Source organism: Scardinius erythrophthalmus (assembly GCF_964197995.2).
Source record: "Scardinius erythrophthalmus genome assembly, chromosome: 16".
Taxonomy (NCBI): domain Eukaryota; kingdom Metazoa; phylum Chordata; class Actinopteri; order Cypriniformes; family Leuciscidae; genus Scardinius; species Scardinius erythrophthalmus.
In genome coordinates, this window is record NC_138236.1 from 22,690,202 (window position 1) to 22,709,669 (window position 19,468).

Here is a 19,468-nt window from a genome sequence, read left to right on the forward strand (position 1 = left end):
CGAGCCCAGAGCAGCTTTCGTTTCTGCTCTGACAGCCGCAAGACTACACCGAATGCCGTGAATGCGTGTTAGAAATCAGGAATGATGAGAAACATTGTGCTTGGTACGTTTTTCGTCTTCAAACCAAACTTGGGTCTTCAGCCAAAAAACTTTAAATCCCGTCTGGCTAGCGCTCTTCCCGTAATGTTTATGCTTTAGGTCAGTAGACGGCCTTTTGCAGCTGTTTCGAACACATTCGACCACATGAGCGTTTATACTACGAAAGCTATCCGGTCGAATGTGTTTTTCGACTACCTTTGGAAGTGGTCAAAAGTGGCCAAGCTCAAAACGTTTTAGACCCCATTTGCACCTGTATTATTTAGCGTCGTCCACTTGTGATCCGATCAACCGAAACGCATCTTAAACAGGGCCAAAAAGAGGAACTATTGTGCAAGTCAAATCTAGAAAGAACATATTTTAAGGCATTTTCATCACAAAAAAATCCGTCAAAACACACACGAAAATAGTAATTAAACAGTAACTCCATCATTTGTTAAAAAAAACATACCTGCATTTGCTCAGGGCTTATGTGGAATTTGCTGAGGATGTTGCTAAGGAAGTTCTGCACCTCAGACCAGGGATAGATACTATTAGAACCATCTAAAACAATCACTATGTCCATGTAAGTGGTGCATCCTGTTAAAAATACACACACAAAAATTGTTTTAGTTAAATATGGTTGTTTCATTAAATCGAACAGGTCAGATGGACAGAGGATGTTTATCTCACTCTGGGCAGTGGGTGCAATGATGTCCTTGGGCTCCATGTCGTTGGTGACAGACGCACAGATTCCTGTGCTGAACAGAGATGTACCACATTCCTGGGACCACAGTGGAGCGCAGGCCTAAAAGAACACAGAAAAAAAGTATCTTTAAACAAGTCATCCAACATCTGTAGTACCACCTTTATACTAAATATTAAACACACGTGGTACACTGTAGACTTATGCACAATAGCTCACAGAACATGTTGATTTGTGCACAAATGAGGGATTTTGGTAGTATTGCACGTTAAATTCTCTGTGTAAAAGTCTGATATGTGGGCCTTTTTCTGATAAATGTCCTCTGTTAAAATGGAGGGAAGAGCTGTGTGCTGGTCAGACCAAAAAAAATCTACTGAAGTGAAGTGAAGTGAACCAGGTAAATTAGGAGAGAGAAACAGAAGTAAGGAGAGAAGCAAATAAGAAAGGACAGCCTTGATGAGCATAAGATACTGTCTCAAATCAATGAATCTTTTTCAAAAAATTGTAACATATTATTATTATAATATAATATAGAGCTATAAAATGGATGTGGATTTCAGATCATTTCTAAGTGTATGTTTTTGGAATCATTTGACGAAAAATATTTAAATTCATATTCAAATTATTTTGATCGGACCAGAGTTTAGGTATTGTTGAGATCCCTTTTGAAACTTTGGTTCTTTATTTGAGTCTGAATTATTTGGTCTTCTCTGGAGAAACATGTAAAAAGCAGAAGACTTAAGCAACAGTCAGCATTTGCTCTTCAATTCATTTTTTGGGAATTCTTTGGGAAATAATCACTAAATTGGGTTAGACATAGAGAAATAATGAGACTGAGAAGAGCGGTAACAATATGAACAGAGAATTGTTGATAAATGTCGGTTATTGTCATAAATGCTTTAACAGAGTTGGCAGCTGCTCCTGCAATGAAGCAATTTAAACGTACTTGGTGGGAACTGGGGGGAGAAGGGCAAAAAAACACATAAAAATAGTACATCTTCAAAGCGTACCATTTATGTGCCTGAAAAACCATTGTGAGGATTGGTGAGGGAAAGAATGGAGAGAAAGAAAACATACCAAAAGTTGAAAGAGGGAGAATGAGAATAAAGAAAGACGTGTTTGGAAGAAGTGGTTAAGGGGGGTAAAGGTTCTGCAATTCCCCACCCTGTTATTATGAAAGCCTGTAACAGAGGGATGGGAGGATGGGAGGATGGAGAAAGGGAAAGGAAAAAGGATAGAATGAGTGTGAGAGACAGAATTGAATTGGCAATGAGGGTGAGAGGTGCTATGGCTTTTCCCCGGCCTGTCATTACAAAGGGCTTGAGTCACATTCTTATCCTGTTATAGCACTGACCAAAGGAACAAACACAGCCTCACAAATCCTCAATCAGGTACATTCAAATAGATGATTTGGTTAGTGATATTTGAATGTGCAATGTGGGGGCTCATTACATCCACACTGTGAGTGCTAGTTTTAGTTGGCATACACCATGGTGAACTATGTGTGACTCCATCCCAAAAGCTGTGCTCACTTGCTCTCCGTTTAACCCCTCTGTCACACAAACACACACACACACAAAAACATATTTTTGTTTTAACACACATACCCAGACTCTCCCCGCCAAAACATTTGCTCCCTCCTCATAAAAAGTCTGACTACTGGCGAAAGCCACCCAGCAATTCCACCAAAGCCGCAGCGGAGCGGCTCCAGAACTGGACTGATCTGGTTCACTGCGTTCTGCCCCACACAAAAAGCTTTGTGTATGTGGAAGCGTGTGTGTGGGTAAAAGAATTTTAGAGGCTGAAACCATGAATATATTGAGAACTAGCTGTTCTGGTCGGGTTTTAGGTCAGGTGAGGTTCTAGCTGGTTTTATGTGTTTCTTTATCTATCTATCTATCTATCTATCTATCTATCTATCTATCTATCTATCTATCTATCTATCTATCTATCTATCTATCTATCTATCTATCTATCTATCTATCTATATAATCCATCCATCCATCCATCCATCGACCCTATAGCTTTTAAATGAATAGTTCACTCAAAAATGAAACCATCATTCTACATTGTTCCAAACCTGTATGACTTTCTTTACTTTATATGCAAATCAGGACTTGGACCTTGGGACTTCCATAAGACTTGTCTACTATATTTCAAGATTTCTTGAGGTCATTTGATAGCTTTATAAGAGAAAAATAAAATATTACATAGTTGTTCTTTGGAAGTCTTGACATCTGACTTCTCATAAGCACATTGATGGGTTTGTGAATGAATCATTGCTGGATTTTTTTCAATGAAAGTGGTCTGAATGATACATTTACAAATTGATGTGATTCTCTTGTTCAACTCATTGAAACAATGATTCAACTGCAGTAGTTAAAGGGATAGTTCACCCAAAAATAAAAAAATCTGTGAGTGTCACTCACACTCATGTCATTCCAAAACCTATATGAATTTCGTTCAACTTTGAAAAACATAACTGTAAATATATGTTATGAAACCTGAGACTTCTGTCCCTCCACTGAAAGTCCATTCAACAAAACTTTCATGCATCAAAAAGTACAGAAAGAAACATTGTAAAGGTAATCCATATGAATCAAGTGGTTAAATCAAATCGAATGTGTTCATCATATAAAGCACTAGTGTCTGTAGAAGACTTGGAATAAACTGCTCAATTAATTTGGCTAACTTGTACGATGTCTTATTTTGTACTTTTTAAGTTTTGGTTGCATGGACTTTCAAAGAATGGATGAAAAAAATATGAAATATCTTCATTTGTGTCTTCCGAAGATGAATGACATGAAGGTGAGTAAATGATGACAGAATTAAAATTTTTTGGGTGAACTATTCTTTTAATAAATAATGGAGGGGAAGATTATGATTAAATATTGACATACATTGTTCTGTTTCTCACACAAACCTATCATATGGCTTCAGAAGACCTGGATTATAGCACACAAGTTGAATAGACATGCAATGGAACTGGGCAACTGAGTACATTTAGCTAAATTTCTAATTTTGCACACCACAGGAAAAAAAAAAAAAAGGTCACATGGTTTGGAATGAAACAAGGGCTTGTAAATTATGACCGAATTAAAATTTTTCTGTGAATTGTCTCTTTACGAACACCCATTTAGAGACAAAACTGACTCTATAATGTGTCATTTAAATAGTGGCCACTGTTTTGCAGGTGGTCACATCCAAAAAGTTGGTGGTCATAGCAGATGGTAGTGGCTGAATTAGACAGAGAAGGGGAATTTACAGAAGAATCACTCATTCTACACACCATACCACAAATATGTACACACTCATGCCCACTCACATATATGTAAAAACATAAACATGTCTGAATAATCCAAAAATGGCTGTGATGTCAGTGCTCAAACATGAGATGTTTTTTAGACTTTAAATGCCATCTAAAGAGTTTCAAATATAATCTCACCAGGAAGCCATCTGAAGCAGCAGGGGTCAGCGTCATCCCCAAATGAGAGTTTTTAAGATTTCGAGACACGTTCTGAAATGCAGTTTCACCTATATACAGAATAACACAAAAACATGTTGTAAACTAGTACTCCACGCACAACACTGCTATTGAAGTAAATTCTGATAGCCAAAGAGTTAATCCAATACCTAGGTTAACTTTTGAGCAATTGGAATTTATCTCTTCTCCCACAATGCACTTGTAAATATCTCCCTTCCTGTTATTTTGTGGTCCGTCCCATGGAGCACCAACCAGAATTCTGTTCATAAAACAATGAGTCACTCAGAATACAATTATAAAATAACCTTTACCAAGGAGACCTTCAAAGAGCTGCAAAACATTATGCATTCATAAGCCTGTTATATTATAGGTCCTAATCACCTGATAACATCTTAATATAATGTACTTTAGTACTTTATTTATCATCAAGAACCTCTAAATTTGAGTTAAAAACTAAAAAGTACGAATAAAGTACTTACGATTTTTCTCCATTGTCATCGTGCTGTAGCACAGAGAAGCCGAACAGAGCATCTTCAGGCCCACTGAAGATCCGTGGCCTCTTCACATCAATATTAAAACACTCACACAGCCCTAAAAGAGAGAGCGAGATTGAGTCTTACAAGTAGCATATAGTATATTAGGCTATATAGTAGTAAATATTATAGATATCTTCACTAAAAGATTATGCATTAGATAAATAGATGGACTACATAGAAAGAAGTACATGACAGATAAGTCTGAGCATATACTTGTACTCAATCTTTTGATTGAGATATAATTAAAAGTTAAATGAAGCTAAGTATACTTGGCTTGTAGTTGTGTTTACTCTTTTGATTGACTAGCCTATTTAATACTTTTTTTCCACATAGTTACACATACTGTCTTATAAACTTATATTATTTGAAAACACAGATTTATTAAGAAAACAGATATGTTCCTAATTCTGAGTATCTGAATTTTTGAGCAGGCTAGTCCACTGGTAGTGTAGGAATTTACTTTAAATCTATTCAAATGTAAAATAATGCGACTGTCAAACATTAAACAGCATATAAGTTCAAAACTGCCTAACGTTGTCGAATGAAATGTCGACCCAGAAAGGGTTAATGACTGTAAAGCTTTGAGGGTGTTGATTTGATCATCATTCTGAATCCGATCCAGATGTAGTCTTTGACAAAAATAAGATTTTATGTTTTTATTTTTTTTAATGAAACTTACCCGCATTCATGTGTTGATAAAAAAGGATGCATGAAGCTAGGATAAAATGTTTTAAAAATGGTAGTTAAAGGTATATTTAAAGTATGAAAATGGATCCCTAAATAGGAACATAGTAGTATACTTATAGTAAAGTGCAAAAATTATATATAAATAGGAAACTATAAGTATGATGTTATGTTCACTTAAAGAAAACTTGCAAGTTTACTTGCAGTATAAAACTACTAAATTAGTGTTGGTAGATTAATGAGAGTATACTTCAAAGTGTACTTTAAAAACTAAAACATTTGACTAGTAAACTATCAGTACACCTACAAGTTTACTTGTAGTATAGTTGCAGTACAAGCAGAAAACTAGTTGTGTACTCAAAGTTTACTACCGTTACACTTAAAGCATACTTAAAACTTTTATACACTAAAAAGTGGGCCAATTTAGTCCCAAGTAGTATTGAAACAGTACACTTTGCAAGTATACTTCTAGTACATTGATATTAGTATACTTACTACATTAAGTATACTTAAAATATACTTGAACTTTACTTAAGTATACTTAATAAAATGAAGTTGAAGTATACTTATTTTTTGTAAGGGAACCATAGTTTCTACTAAAATGATGTGGTTATGTTGAAAATTATAAGGGTTTAGACTGCTTTGTGGAGTTCTTCCATTTCGTTTCTTCAAATTTCTACACACAAATTTTGAATAAATTCAAAAATTATCTATGCTGAGGCCAAAATGCAAAGCTACAGAGCCCGGGAAGTCAGCTGTGGGAGAAAAAAAAACAATCTGTCCCCTCAGTTTATAAACCGTACTCACAAATTCTTAAACTGTTCCCTCGGTTTAACAAATCGTGCCCTCGGATTAATAAACCGTACCCATGAGTTCCTAATCCGCGCTCTCAGATTTGTAAACCATGCCTTTAGTTTTGCCAATCTGTACCCACAAATTCATAAACCGTGCCCACGCTTTTGCAATCCGCTCCCACGGGTTTGTAAACTGTACTCACGGATTTGTGGCCCGCCCTAATTTTAGAAGAAAAGCAAGCGGTATGTTGTTAACGAATCTTATTGCATATTGTTTTATTGTGGATTAAGTGGAATACATCACATTGTCTGCATGCTTAAAGTGATTCTCAATTGTAGCGGGTATGGGGTGAGGCGAACCTACTAAGTGGGGGCGAAATTAATCAATGAGGCCCTTTTTAAAAATATATATAAGTAATTATATCTAAGTTTTATATATAATAATATAAGTTTTATATATAGGCCTAATATATTAATATATACAATATTTTTTGTTAATATATCTTCATTACCTATAGATATAATTATACAAAATACAAAAAGTAGTAAAAACACATCTAACAGAGCATAAGTTTTTTTTTTTTTACAATATTATGTGCTTATTTTTTTAATTAACAAAATGTCAATTTTAATCTTCATAACAGAAGATACAATACAATACAATACAACCATCTTCAAGATACATTACAATCTTCACATGTATTAAGGATTGTCACCTTAAAAACAGTCCTTTGTGAGGTGGAACAAGCAATGCTATATATGGTGAGCATCTTTATTTAATCTTTACTTGATCATTTTATTAGTTCATTAATTATGTAAACTCAACTAATTTAATGTAAAGAGCTGGATACTAATTAGGCTACTAAGTAATAATGTCATCTAAATGTATTGATTAGAGTTGCCACAGACTAAAGATTTTTCTAGTCGACTACTAGTCATCCATTTAAGCAATTAGTCGACTAATCACACGTTTATATTAATTTCTGCTTAAATACTGGGTGTATGGAGGAATATAGCCTATCCCGAGCTCAAGCGCATGCATAAATCTTGCCGCAAAGTATCAGCAAAAGTAGGCTAATGATAATAAATGTGTCTGAACAAATAACGAGGCTGCTAACATATCTTAATCGCCGCTGTAAAGGGGATGCGCCTTTAGAGAGAAATGCACCTTTCATACGGATTAAATAATCAGACAGTAGGCTATTTGCTTTCGATTCTAATTTGTTTGAAATCATTTCGATGGTAAACAAACTCATAGTAGGGCGAATCATCCCAATAGCAAAGTAGGGGGGGACACCGCTGGCAAAACCAGCAATGCAAGTTTGAGAGGTGGCGCCCCACCAAATCTCGCGAGAATCACAACTTACTTTACGGCACGATGTCACATACATCAACAACATATGAAGCAGCCTCTATGGAAAACACTAGCACGCATTTCAGACGTGAAGAGTCGATGAAGAAAACTAAGCAAGCACGGTCGGAAGAGCGCAGAGACGGCTCTGAGTGAGTGGTATTTACGACAGTAATGTTAAATACAAGTACTCCGTGTTTGAAAAAAACGGAAACTGCATATTCTGCCTTTAAAAGTGGACATTTCAAACTTTATATATGTATACTTTATATGTATTTTTTTTCTAATGTCTGTGAGGCTAGTATATGCTGTTTTTCAGTTCATTTATGAGACGCGCTCCAGTTCACGGAGACCATGAAAGCGCGTCCTGTTTTATTTTATTTTACAAAAGCACATTGTTTTCTTGTTATTGTGAGTTTACACAAATAAATGTAGTTGCGAATGATGTATTATTCTTTTCTGTATGACCAGAAATTATGGAGTATTTTAAGTTGTTTCCACTGTTGATAGGAAAATGCAAGTGATCTCGCCGGCGCCTCCATGTCATGCAGTAAGCGCGCTCCACAATAATGGTGGAATATGTTGGAATAGACGATTTAATATGAATGGTGAGTGTCAAATTCTTGTGGTTATTTGTGATAATCCTAGCCCTTTATTGTCTAACCTGTATTATGACTGATATTTGACGAAATGCTTTGTTCCTTTTTTGTAAGTCGTTTTGGATAAATTGCTTCTAAATATGTAGCCTAAATGCCTAAATAATTTTTTAGAAATTTCAGGAAATTATCCATTTTGAAAAATAAAGTTTAAACACAATGCAATGCATTCTGCACCTAAATAGGTGGCCTGGTTGAATCAGGCACAGACTGGGGAAGGGACCACAAATCCGTGAGTACAGTTTACAAACCCGTGGGAACGGATTGTGAAAGCGTGGGCACAGTTTATGAAGTTGTGGGTACAGATTGCAAAAACTGAATGTACGGTTTACAAATCTGAGAGCGCGGATTAGGAACTCGTGGGTACGGTTTATTAATCAATGGGCACGATTTGTTAAACCTTGGGAACGGTTTAAGAATTTGTGAGTACGGTTTATAAACTGAGGGGACGGATTTCAAAACCGAATTTTCAAAACCACAGATTTTTTTTTTTCCCACAGGTGACTTCCCGGGCTCCGTACAAAGCTTCTAAATATATGTAAATATTATCATATTGGCATCTCAAGTGTCCTATATGCTGGAGAGTAAGAGCATTAAAGAAAAGCTGTAGTTGATGAATGAACTGGATGGATGGATAGACAGGCAAGAAAAGGCCAGAGAAAAAGAGTTGGCAAAAGAGAGAAGGGAAGAGAAGGAAGGGCGTCGGTTGCAATAACTACCGAACATAGTGGTTCCCTGTTATGACATACAGACCTGGCTTTTATATGATTCAGAGAGAGAGAGAGAGAGAGAGAGAGTGGCTGAAGGGAAAGTTCACCCGTTGATTTGTAACTCATGGCAAATTTAATTCAAAACAACCCGATTGGCCAAAACAGATGTGTGGAACAAAGATGACCAGTCAATCACACTCCCAGCATAATTCCAACAGTAAAACCTATCTGAAGGGATTTTTTCTGTTTTGTGTGATACGGTTTTGACCCACAAGTACACTGAGGTCTCATTCACTATGGGTGAAGTTGTGCTCTGAGTGGATTTCTTAGGATTGTTTACCCAAAAAGCAGAGGGGGAGGCTTTCAGAAAGGGGGCAGGCAGAGAACCAAACCCCACAGACCTCAAATAGGGAGCCTGCATTTCTCTCTTTTAGTCTCTCACTCTCTCTCTCTCTCTCTCTCCAGTGGAAGAGAACATGGAGGGGGATCCATATGGATCAAAGAAGAAATGGGACACACTCTGCAATTCATTCTTTTTTTCTGCCCAAATGTTCACAAAACTTAACTTGCCTTCCCACAATTCTCTTGTGCTCCTATTTCTCCTTATCCCTGTTTTGCATTTTTTTCCTCTGTTGCAGTATTCTTATTCCTTTTTGGATTATTTTCATTGGGGCATTGGGGGGCCTCAGCAAACCTCCAAAGGGGCCACAGGATATATATATATATATATATATATATATTAGGGGTGGGAGATATTGACAAAAATGAATATCTCGATATTTTTTTCCAATATCTCTATCGATATTCAGACGATATTTTTGCCATCCTTCAAAGAAATGTGTGCAAACTGGCAAAGAAGGTCCAGTTGGTCTTTTGACTTGCTGCATTTTACCTATGTAGGCTATAAAAGAAACAATAAAGGAGCTAACTAAACAGAATCTGAGGATCCCCTATCTTTTTCCACTTACAAAAAAAAAAAAAAAACGGAACTAGGCACCTTTTGCAACAGTGATTATTAAATCAAACAACATTGTTGATGATAAATTCAAAGTAAAAAAAAATATATATATTTTCAAAACGCTATAAACCCATCCATTTTTTCCCCAAAACGCTATAAATCCATCCATCCCCCCCCCCCCCCAAAAAAAAAATTTGACGGTTTGTCTTTTAAAAAAAGTCTTTTGTCTTTTATTTTTCGTGTTTGCATTTATGAGGAAAAAACAATATTACGTGTCAGTTCTCCATTATGGACGCGAGTGCTCTGAAAGCGAAAAGACTAAAGACTTTCAAACTTTCACAGAGACCTCAAAATAACAAGCACAAAGCCTTTCTTTAAAACGAATTTCATTTTGTATTAATTGTATCTTAATTTTAATAAATTTTTCATTGACCAATTTCCTGGATTTAATACATTAAAATTAAATATAAATTATTAATTAAAGGCGCCGGTGCTTGAACTGGAGATTATATCATCATGAACCGAACCGTAGCCTACTCGCCTCACAGGCCTAAAAAATGTGAAATATTTTTACAGAAAGCTGGTTCTAAACAAAACCATCCAAAACAAAATAAAACTATAGCCTAATAAATGTGCATTTCTCCGTTGCGTTCACAGCCTACTGCGAAGATCGCGAGTCATAGCCTATCGTCAACTTCATCTTTGCAGCCGACACAGAAATTAATAAACAATTTAAAATGTCTTATTGCAATATTTTACATATTCATAATCGTTACTTTTGGTGGATCTTTGAGGCAGCTTTTTAGGTTTATGGCGTTTTGGAAAAGAGCTCTTCACGTAACGTTTCACCAAGGCACAGCGGCCCTTCAGCACATAAGAAAAAAATAAGAGAAAAAGCACGGACTTACTAATTATGAAACTTTGATGTGGTTGAACAGGTGAAACAGTCACAAATTCCTCTGCAACTCAAATCTTCTCAATACGAGTTATGAAGGAAGAGAACAGCATTACAGTTTTCAGCGCGTCCTCTGATTGCTGTGTTCTGACCGAAAAAGTGCGTGCAGGAGCACATGCGCAAACGGTTTGTAAAATGTCCTTTTGTAAAATGACATATGATAAAATAAAAAATAATTCATATATCATTTTAAAAACGGTTTTGTGCATGTGCTTCTGCGCGCACTATTTCGAATTTACTTATGCGTTTTTGACGACGCGGGACCATGGGCTGGGGCACTCGGAGGTTGCTTCCGCGAATAGTACTGCCCTACAGTATTAAAAATCGCTACATATAATTGTTTAGAAGGTTATTGTGTGCTTTATTTGTTTTCTCTTTAACTTCTTTCAGCTCTTTTCATGTTTGGAGGGTCGGATTGTACAAATTATGAAATATTCGATATCTCAATTTTGCATATCGTCCAGACAACAATTTGGATATTATCGTCTAAACGATATATCGCCCACCTCTAATATATATATATATATATGTATATGCAACATACTGAATCAGATTCTTGGATTTCTGCAATAACAAAGTGATTATATAAACACTCCCACGAGATGTGGTGTCGATGACTGACACGAGGGGTCGTACTTGGGAGCCCTAATCACCTCTGATACTTTGAGAAAAGGCCATTAAGAATTGGTGAGTGGAATTTGCATGCGCCACTCCCCCGGACAAACAGGTATAAAAGGAGGTGGCGTGCATCCACTCATTGAAGTTTGTACTGAGGAGTCGAGACAGTCCCTTTGTGGCAGGAGGACAGGGAATGGAGGTTACAATAATATCCACTTGGTCTCGAAAGGGTAGAGGTCAACCGATTCATTGCTTTTGCCGATATATCGGTACCGATAGTTGTTTGGTGGAACTATCGGTTATCAGCAAAAATCCATACCGATAGTTTTTCGGGTTGCGTCCGTTGCTGGAGCGGCTGAGAAGGGTGCGCTAGGGGTGTAACGATTCGTTTTAACAACGATTCGATTCGTATCGCGATTCGTGGTTGCCGATACGATTCAAGGAAGATATTGGTTCATTTAGAACGATATGATCCGAAACGATTCAGTGACTTGAAATCGATTCAGTGACTTTTTAGCCAAAAATTCTTGAAAGGGAATCAGGTATCAATTAATTATGCGCGTGCAATTAAAGAGTGCACGATACGAGCACAGTATAATGATGACAGGACATGAAATTTCGTTTTGAGAGACTTTATTTAGTTACAAGTTATGAAAATAATGATAGAATAATGACACGGACATAGCCTAACAACATCATCTGACCGCAGATACTGAATCTGGACAACACGTTTTTTCTAATTTAAAACGTAACGACGTTGCATTCTTGTAGTTTATTTTGTGCTTTATATATAAGCTAGTGAAACGATATAAGCCTGCAGCGCGCGCCGCCGCATTTGCGCGTGCAATTGAAGAGTGTGCGCTACTGCAGTATAGCGGCTGAGAGGACAGGAAAGTCCGTTTTTCTGAGGTGAGAGACTTTGCGCTGCTTGTTGTCTTTGCGCTGCTGCTGGCGCATCACGCATGGCGATCACGTCACAGATAGGCAGACTGAATCGAGTAACGTTTAACGCCTTTATCATTAAAAGTGCTAAGAAAAAAACATCCTTATAAAGTCTGACGTGCTTAAATCCAATGCGTTATTTCATAGTATCGATACAATCGATTCATTACCTTTTAAAACGATGTTAGATCGATATATGTCTAGATCGATATAACTTGACGAGCACAGATCGATGTAGTTGGATCATTAAGAATATAAATCGATACATCTATGTAGTTGATGAATCGTTACAACCCTAGGGTGCGCTGTCATTACACATTACGAGCGCTGAGAAGGGACTGCTGGCATTATACAGAGCGAGAGCGGCCTCTAGAGGCCAAATAAAAACTATTACTGGCACCTGGAGTTGTTTATTTTAACACGCGAGGCTGCACGCAGCACGGAGAGAACACGCTTCATGGAGAGTGCTGACACTTCAGATGCGCGTTTAAAACACCGACAGCAAAACGGTATGAATACATAACACTAAAGTACATATTGCCATATCATTATAAAATAATTAATTTGTTGACTAGATGCTGCATTAGTACAGAAAGTCCAGCAGTATGTTTGCCGTCGAGGCTGAGAGTACTAACATTAGTCGTGGCTTCCTCAAGCAGTTAAAACAATGTGACAAAAACACAAGCAAACCTGACCCAAATGTTTAATGTCGCAATTGTTACCATCTATTTGCATTAGTTTATATCCAGCTGGTCACTTTTATACATTCATTAGCCAGCAAAGTTGCAAATTTAAAACTAGTGATATGATTGCTTTCTCAACATTGATATGTTCATGTAGCCGACAAAAACATAAACAAATCAGAAACGCATTCAATTTCAGTTCTTTTTTTATCACTACATATTGGTATTTTGATTAGATAATCATCAAGTGTTCTAAAATAGAAGGAAATAAAGTGAGAGCCTATACATTAGGGGAATAAAGTGAGAGACTATACTTCCTTAGGGGAAGTTGCCAGGGAGAGAGGCTGTCGCAAGGACCATGAGTTCGAGAACCAATTCCGGGTGAACCAGTATGACGCAAACAACAAGGCCTGTTCTCTGTGCAATGTCTGTGCAATTAGGCTCACAGGGAGAAAAGCATACATGCGAAGGCCCCGGGGCCAGCTGCGTGCCAGCGCATCGATGTCGAGGGAGGCCATGGTCAGGGAATACCACAGAGGGCAATAGGAGGATTCCTAGGAATTGAATCAACTCCAGATCAGCTGGACCGCCTGAGGATGGATTCTACACTCCCCCTGAAGCGCAACACATTGCAAGAGCAAGTCCTCTGTGCGATAGAGTTAGACTGGGATGTAAGTCACCCACAGCGACCTCAGTCACAGCTGACTCTAGAGTACGAGATGATAAACTGCCTTGGATCAACGGTCGAAATCTCCACAGGGCCAGCAATATCGCTTGCAACTCCAGGCAGTTGATGTGCCACTGTAGTCGAGGTCCTGTCCAGGAGCCCGATGCTGTGTGCCCATTGCACATGGCACCCCAGCCAGTCTGTTGTGACAACAACGCGCATGGACACTTGTTCTGGGGAATCCCCTGCCCATAGGAATGCAAGGTCTATCCAAGGGCTGAATAAGTGGCGGGATGCTCGGTCTGCGGTGGAGTATGTGCGGCAGCCACAGGTGGATGCTCTTTGAGACGAATAGACACGGTGCGCGGCCTCTGCGTCCTGCAAGATGTGTTTAATGGCCTCTGTCTGCTTCATTTCCGCCGAAAACTGCTGGGCAAAGTCCTCGATCGAAGTGTCACCGAAGAGTCCACTCTGCAAAATGGGGTCGTTGAGAAAGCAAACTTTGTCTGCGTCCCCACATTTCAGTAAGCTCTGGATGAGAAATCAGGTGCGCTATGTGATACAACGTCAAATTCATCCAGAAACTCCACCGTGCAAGACAAGGAATAGGAGCTCCATGGGGATTTACCCGGCGGAAATGCTCCCATTGTTGCCCTCAGATCACCCTGAGCGCTAGCCGGCGCAACCTTTTGCATTACAGACAGACCAAGACAAGGAGCAGCTGAGGTGACACCTTTTAATGGAAAAGACAGTCGCGATCACAACGTTGACATGGTCATGTTCTCGCTGTGAGGACATGAATCATCCATGAATGCTGTGTCAGTATAGGTGCGACTCAAACACGGAGACAGAGATTGTGGCCATCCGAGGACAAGAGATATCGACTGCACGCAGAAACACACAGGCAGAAATACATCTTTAAAAAGACACTCTCTGCCAGTGTTTTACTATTTTAGAGGAAATCGCTGAAATGCTTAGGGAAGCTCTTTTTGCACTTAACTTTGCAAGGTGTAGAGAGAGACTGCTAAACTGCGCCATAACAACAGCAATCCGTCATTCGAAGTGAATGGAATGAGCTTATAGGTAAACCTGAACGAGTGGATGCAAGAGGATGCAACCTTCTTTCAGCCAGTTCTCATTGCCAAGCAGCATTGCTGTAATTACAGCAGAAATAGCAGAAGAAATATCTTGGGTCTTAGGATATTGTGTTGGACAGCGGGCGGCCTTCAAGTCAAAAAGGTTAAGAACCACTGTGTTAGTGAAAAATGTCCATAGTTAATGTGATGAACTACACCTGTGGTTATTCTGCAGGATACTTGTACTTAAAGTGAACTGACTTCATAAATTCATTTAAAATGTCAAAAATTCTGAGTTCCAATCCAATGATACTCAGACATGTTTAAGTGCGACTTCAATGTCCAAAAGTGGCTTTTGGGGGTCATTTATCTCTTCCAAATTATCATCATCCAAAACCACCCAGCAAAACTCCCCTCTTCTCATTCACACTTGTTTTGCTCTCATTCTTCAATGTTTGTTTCTGTGTGTGAAAGAGTTCTAGAGTATCTTTGGTCCTGTGTTTCAGCTCTGTGGGTTTTCTTGGTCCATGCCTAAAGGGCCCTGTCATGACAACTGTAAACATTTATGTAACTTGGTGGTGAACAGTCTGGAAAAGCAGCAGAGATTCTCTCACTCCTTACATACAAAAACACACATATACACTATTACACACATAAATGTTTTCCTTAACCACATTGAGAGAAGCCTTCTCACCCACCGCTGTCACACTGAATGAGTCTTATTATAAATGCAAATGTACAGTTCAGCCATGCCAGTACGTACAGTTCAGCCATGCCAGTATGAGTAATATGCGAACACATATGGGACACATTACTGAGAGAGAACATGTTACTAAGAAACCCACTGAAATGGGAAACAATTTTATCCCTGTTAATTTAAACTGTGAAGTTTAAATGGTGCAGTTTAGTTATTACTCGCTTTTCTTTAGTTATCCCTATATTGTCTTTTGTCTCTCTCATTTCTGAAAGCTATTTTTGGGTCAATGAAATATCCATGCAGACACACATTTATCCTCACTTTCAATGTAAAGATATACACTGGTTTCTCATGTCACTTTACTCTAAATCCCACTTCTTTCCAAACAGATTTAATATATCTGCTCCACACTTTAAAAATAATTTCAGTGGATTTCTTGTCTACTGCTTTCATACTGCCTTATGTTGCCTCTGTTTTTCATGTAATGTCTCAATCAACCCTCTCAAGTGGTGGGGTGGGGGGCTTGAGAGTGAGAAATGCCAGGAGAGATGAGGGGTTAAAAGGGGGTGGAATTCCCAGAGTCCACACCTGTGTTCTCTATCTAAAGCACAGAAGAACATAGCAAAACACAAGACAGCTTGCTCATCACTGAGCATCTGCAGAATCTATCAGGAGCCACAGCAGCATATATGCACAAAAACAGACACCAATCCCTACACTACAGTATGCAGTCTAGGTAACAAATTGTATATAAACATGTCATGCTCATGCAGTATAATAGGTAGTAAGTGTGTACAATACAGCTAGAGGCATTGCACTTCTACAGTCTGGAAATACTTCGACAGCATCTGTTGTGGTCCATAAAGCACCATAGCGTTTACAGTAATTTGCTATGTGATATGTGGCCTAATTGTGCCATAAGTAGGCTACTTTATCTAAAATCTTAGTTTCTTTCAGTGAATTTAAACAAAAGTCTCCCTCATAATAGTTTGATCTGTTGATGTCTAGATGAAGTCGGTTAAAGGAGAATATAACTCTATATATCAAGTAATTCCAGTAAAAATTCTACTGCAAGGAAAGTGATGTTGTGATTAGATTAAACATTTTCATGCTTAACACTTTAATTAGTAATTACTCTATATAACATTGGGAGAAAACATGTGGTAGAAAAGACTTTAGCAGAACAAATAAATAATGTCCTTGGAGTCACAGCCAACAGCTTGGGTTAGGCTACTGTCTTGTAAGTGCAGAGATCTTACAGATGACAGCTTCAAATGCTTTTACTTACATTATTTGCATGTTTTAAATTATTTAAGAAACTATACTACACGAACATCACGTGACTGAGAGGGTATACAGCACAAATCAATGCAAACACACATGCCTAACATGGTTAAACTCACCTTTGAGAAGAACAGTGATCTTTAACAACAGCAGGTACTTGTGGATCTCCATTTGCCAGTTAGGTGAATCAGTCTCTTTTTCTCCTTCTTCAATTTGGAAATGTCAGCAGTGATTGTAAATACAGCGCGCGCACGGAAGCGGGGTGCACGCGTCTCTCAGGTGGAGATGTGCTTCCTCTCCAGTGGCATACTGTAACTCACGCGCTCACAGTGCAGTACGCAGCACGCGCGCCGCTCTCACATTCCCTGTGCATGAAAGACATCACTGTATGGTATTCTGGCCTTGTCGCACCTTTTTACTCATTTAGGCTCATACAAGTATTTAAAAATCGTTTGAACATGTAATAAGTAGCCTAACAATACACACAATAGTATGTTATTTCATAATAACAACATTGATTTTCGCGCAAAAGTTTCTAATAATTATAAATTATAAATAAATGGCAAACTACAGGGACCTAAAATGAAAATTAACTAATTTAAAATCCACACCCTATGTTATTCCAAATTTCCAAAACCGACCTTTTTTCCTTAAGGGAAGCTCAAATGGAGATGATATAGGCAGACTGTTATAGGAAATGACACTGTCAGTGTAGGCCTACTTTTTTATATTTAAATAAAGTGAATAATGACTTAAACTGTGATTTTCAGTCATCATTCACATCTCCTGTAGTGCTGTTGTGTCTCACTGAAGAAAATAAGACTGTTTGAAACAACTTGAGGTCAAGTCATGACAGGCTAATTTTCCTCATTTGTGCAAACACGAAGTTTAACGGTAGCTATTAAGAAAAACTCGATAAACAAACTAATAAAAAACTTAGGTTAACTTACCGTCTTGTTCCCCACATAAACAACGATTATGCTATTCAAAATCCAGGTTTGCGCGCCTCCAACACCTGCTGTCGTTAAATAAGCGCGCGCATGAGCTTAGTCCAGCTCTTGTAAACGAGCGGTTCCCAAAATAAATACATTCACAAAAACAACCGACAAAAAGACTTTATCCAGGGATTTTCTCTCAATGTAGTTACAGAAGCCTTTATCCTTTATATGAAATGTGGAATTTATTATAAATATTATTTTCCTGAGGTGAAATTTATTTAATTGCCTTCGTGGCTGCTTTCCTTCGACCGCTACGTGTATCCAATATATAGTCTAGCCTTCTAGAAAAATGAAAGAGCGCCTTGATTCTGCAGCAAGTCTCCCTCAGTAAACTGGACCCTTTTTTGAGCCTAGCCCACAAACCTCTCTCTCTCTCTCTCTCTCTCTCTCTCTCTCTCTCTCTCTCTCTCTCTCTCTCTCTCTCTCTCTCACACACACACACACACGCTTTATTTTACTCTCATTGTACATGAAGTAGCCTACATCAGATGCGGTTTTGTTGGAAAGATTTGAGGGGAAAAGAAATAGTATTACAGTTTCCAACCGGAGTGAATCGAATAACAAATATCTTATGGATTTGCCAACTCCATGTAGATTCTGGTTACGATAACAGAGACCAATTAGTTTGCCTTTCCTTTTAGATAAACCTTTTGTTTTTATAACAGAATCGTGTTGTCATATGTTTTCCAACGCATCAATGCGCATTAACGCTATAAAAGAGCATCGGAAACATGAAAAGCAGACTGACCTTCTATTTAAAAAAGCAAGATTGGGTTGATTTTGTTCTCTCGCCACAGTCATGCCACATATTATCAGCTCTGTTATGTTAAGACTTTGTCAAAACATTATAGTGCTTTGGGTCATGTCTGGGTTCACCACAACTCAGAAAACTCATTTAGTTTTGCCTGAGTAAGAGGTCTATGAAAAAAGCAACAATTGTATCTTATTTCTTTTTTCCTGTATACTTATAGGGTTATTACTGTAATTTATTTGCCTGTTCGCTCCTCTGCATCACCAAATTTCCATCACAATATAATTTCACCACATTTTAAAATGTTTGTAATTTCATTTCATAGGCCAATATGCACAATATTTTCTAAATGTTTTTTTTTTTGTTTGCATGATATCTACACAAAATTAAAGCTTAATTGAAAAATAATGAACAACGAAATCTGACCTTTTTGAAAACTTGATTTTTCTTTGTTTTCTTCACACTTCATGTGTCATATTTCAGCTTTAAGTAGGCTATTAACTGACAATGTTGTTGTCTCTTAAGTAAAAAAAGTAGCTACTCTAATGTTTGAATTTTTTTTAGGTGTAGTTATTGACTAACAACTGACTGTGATTGAACGTTTATTTCATACCAACATTTTTAGCATTATTATGTGCAATTTTTTGCCTGCTACCTTGCACTCAAGTGCTTTGAAGTGAATTTCAGTCATGCACCTGCAATATTCATCCAGCAGATGGCAACAGAGTAACACATTTGAAACAATTTAGTTTCTTCTAACATTTTCAGCAAGAATCCTTGAGATGGCGCTATTTCGCAGTTTTCCATCTGAGCCCACCGGCGTTAAAGGGATAGTTCACCCAA

At 38.0% G+C, this 19,468-nt stretch overlaps 1 protein-coding gene across 1 annotated transcript in view; it reads right to left on the minus strand.

Annotated features, from left to right (window-relative positions):
• Positions 1 to 17,183, minus strand: part of itga10 (integrin, alpha 10) — a 50,597-nt gene extending 33,414 nt beyond the window's left edge. Inside the window, exons 1-6 of the mRNA XM_081389833.1 lie at positions 16,996 to 17,183; positions 4,745 to 4,856; positions 4,415 to 4,524; positions 4,227 to 4,315; positions 769 to 883; positions 548 to 675 (exon numbers count right to left, since the gene is read on the minus strand). Coding sequence (XP_081245959.1) covers positions 548 to 675; positions 769 to 883; positions 4,227 to 4,315; positions 4,415 to 4,524; positions 4,745 to 4,856; positions 16,996 to 17,047 — 606 coding nt within the window. The 5' untranslated portion in view covers positions 17,048 to 17,183. The remainder of the gene's footprint in view (positions 1 to 547; positions 676 to 768; positions 884 to 4,226; positions 4,316 to 4,414; positions 4,525 to 4,744; positions 4,857 to 16,995) is intronic.
• Positions 17,184 to 19,468: the final 2,285 nt, after the last annotated feature.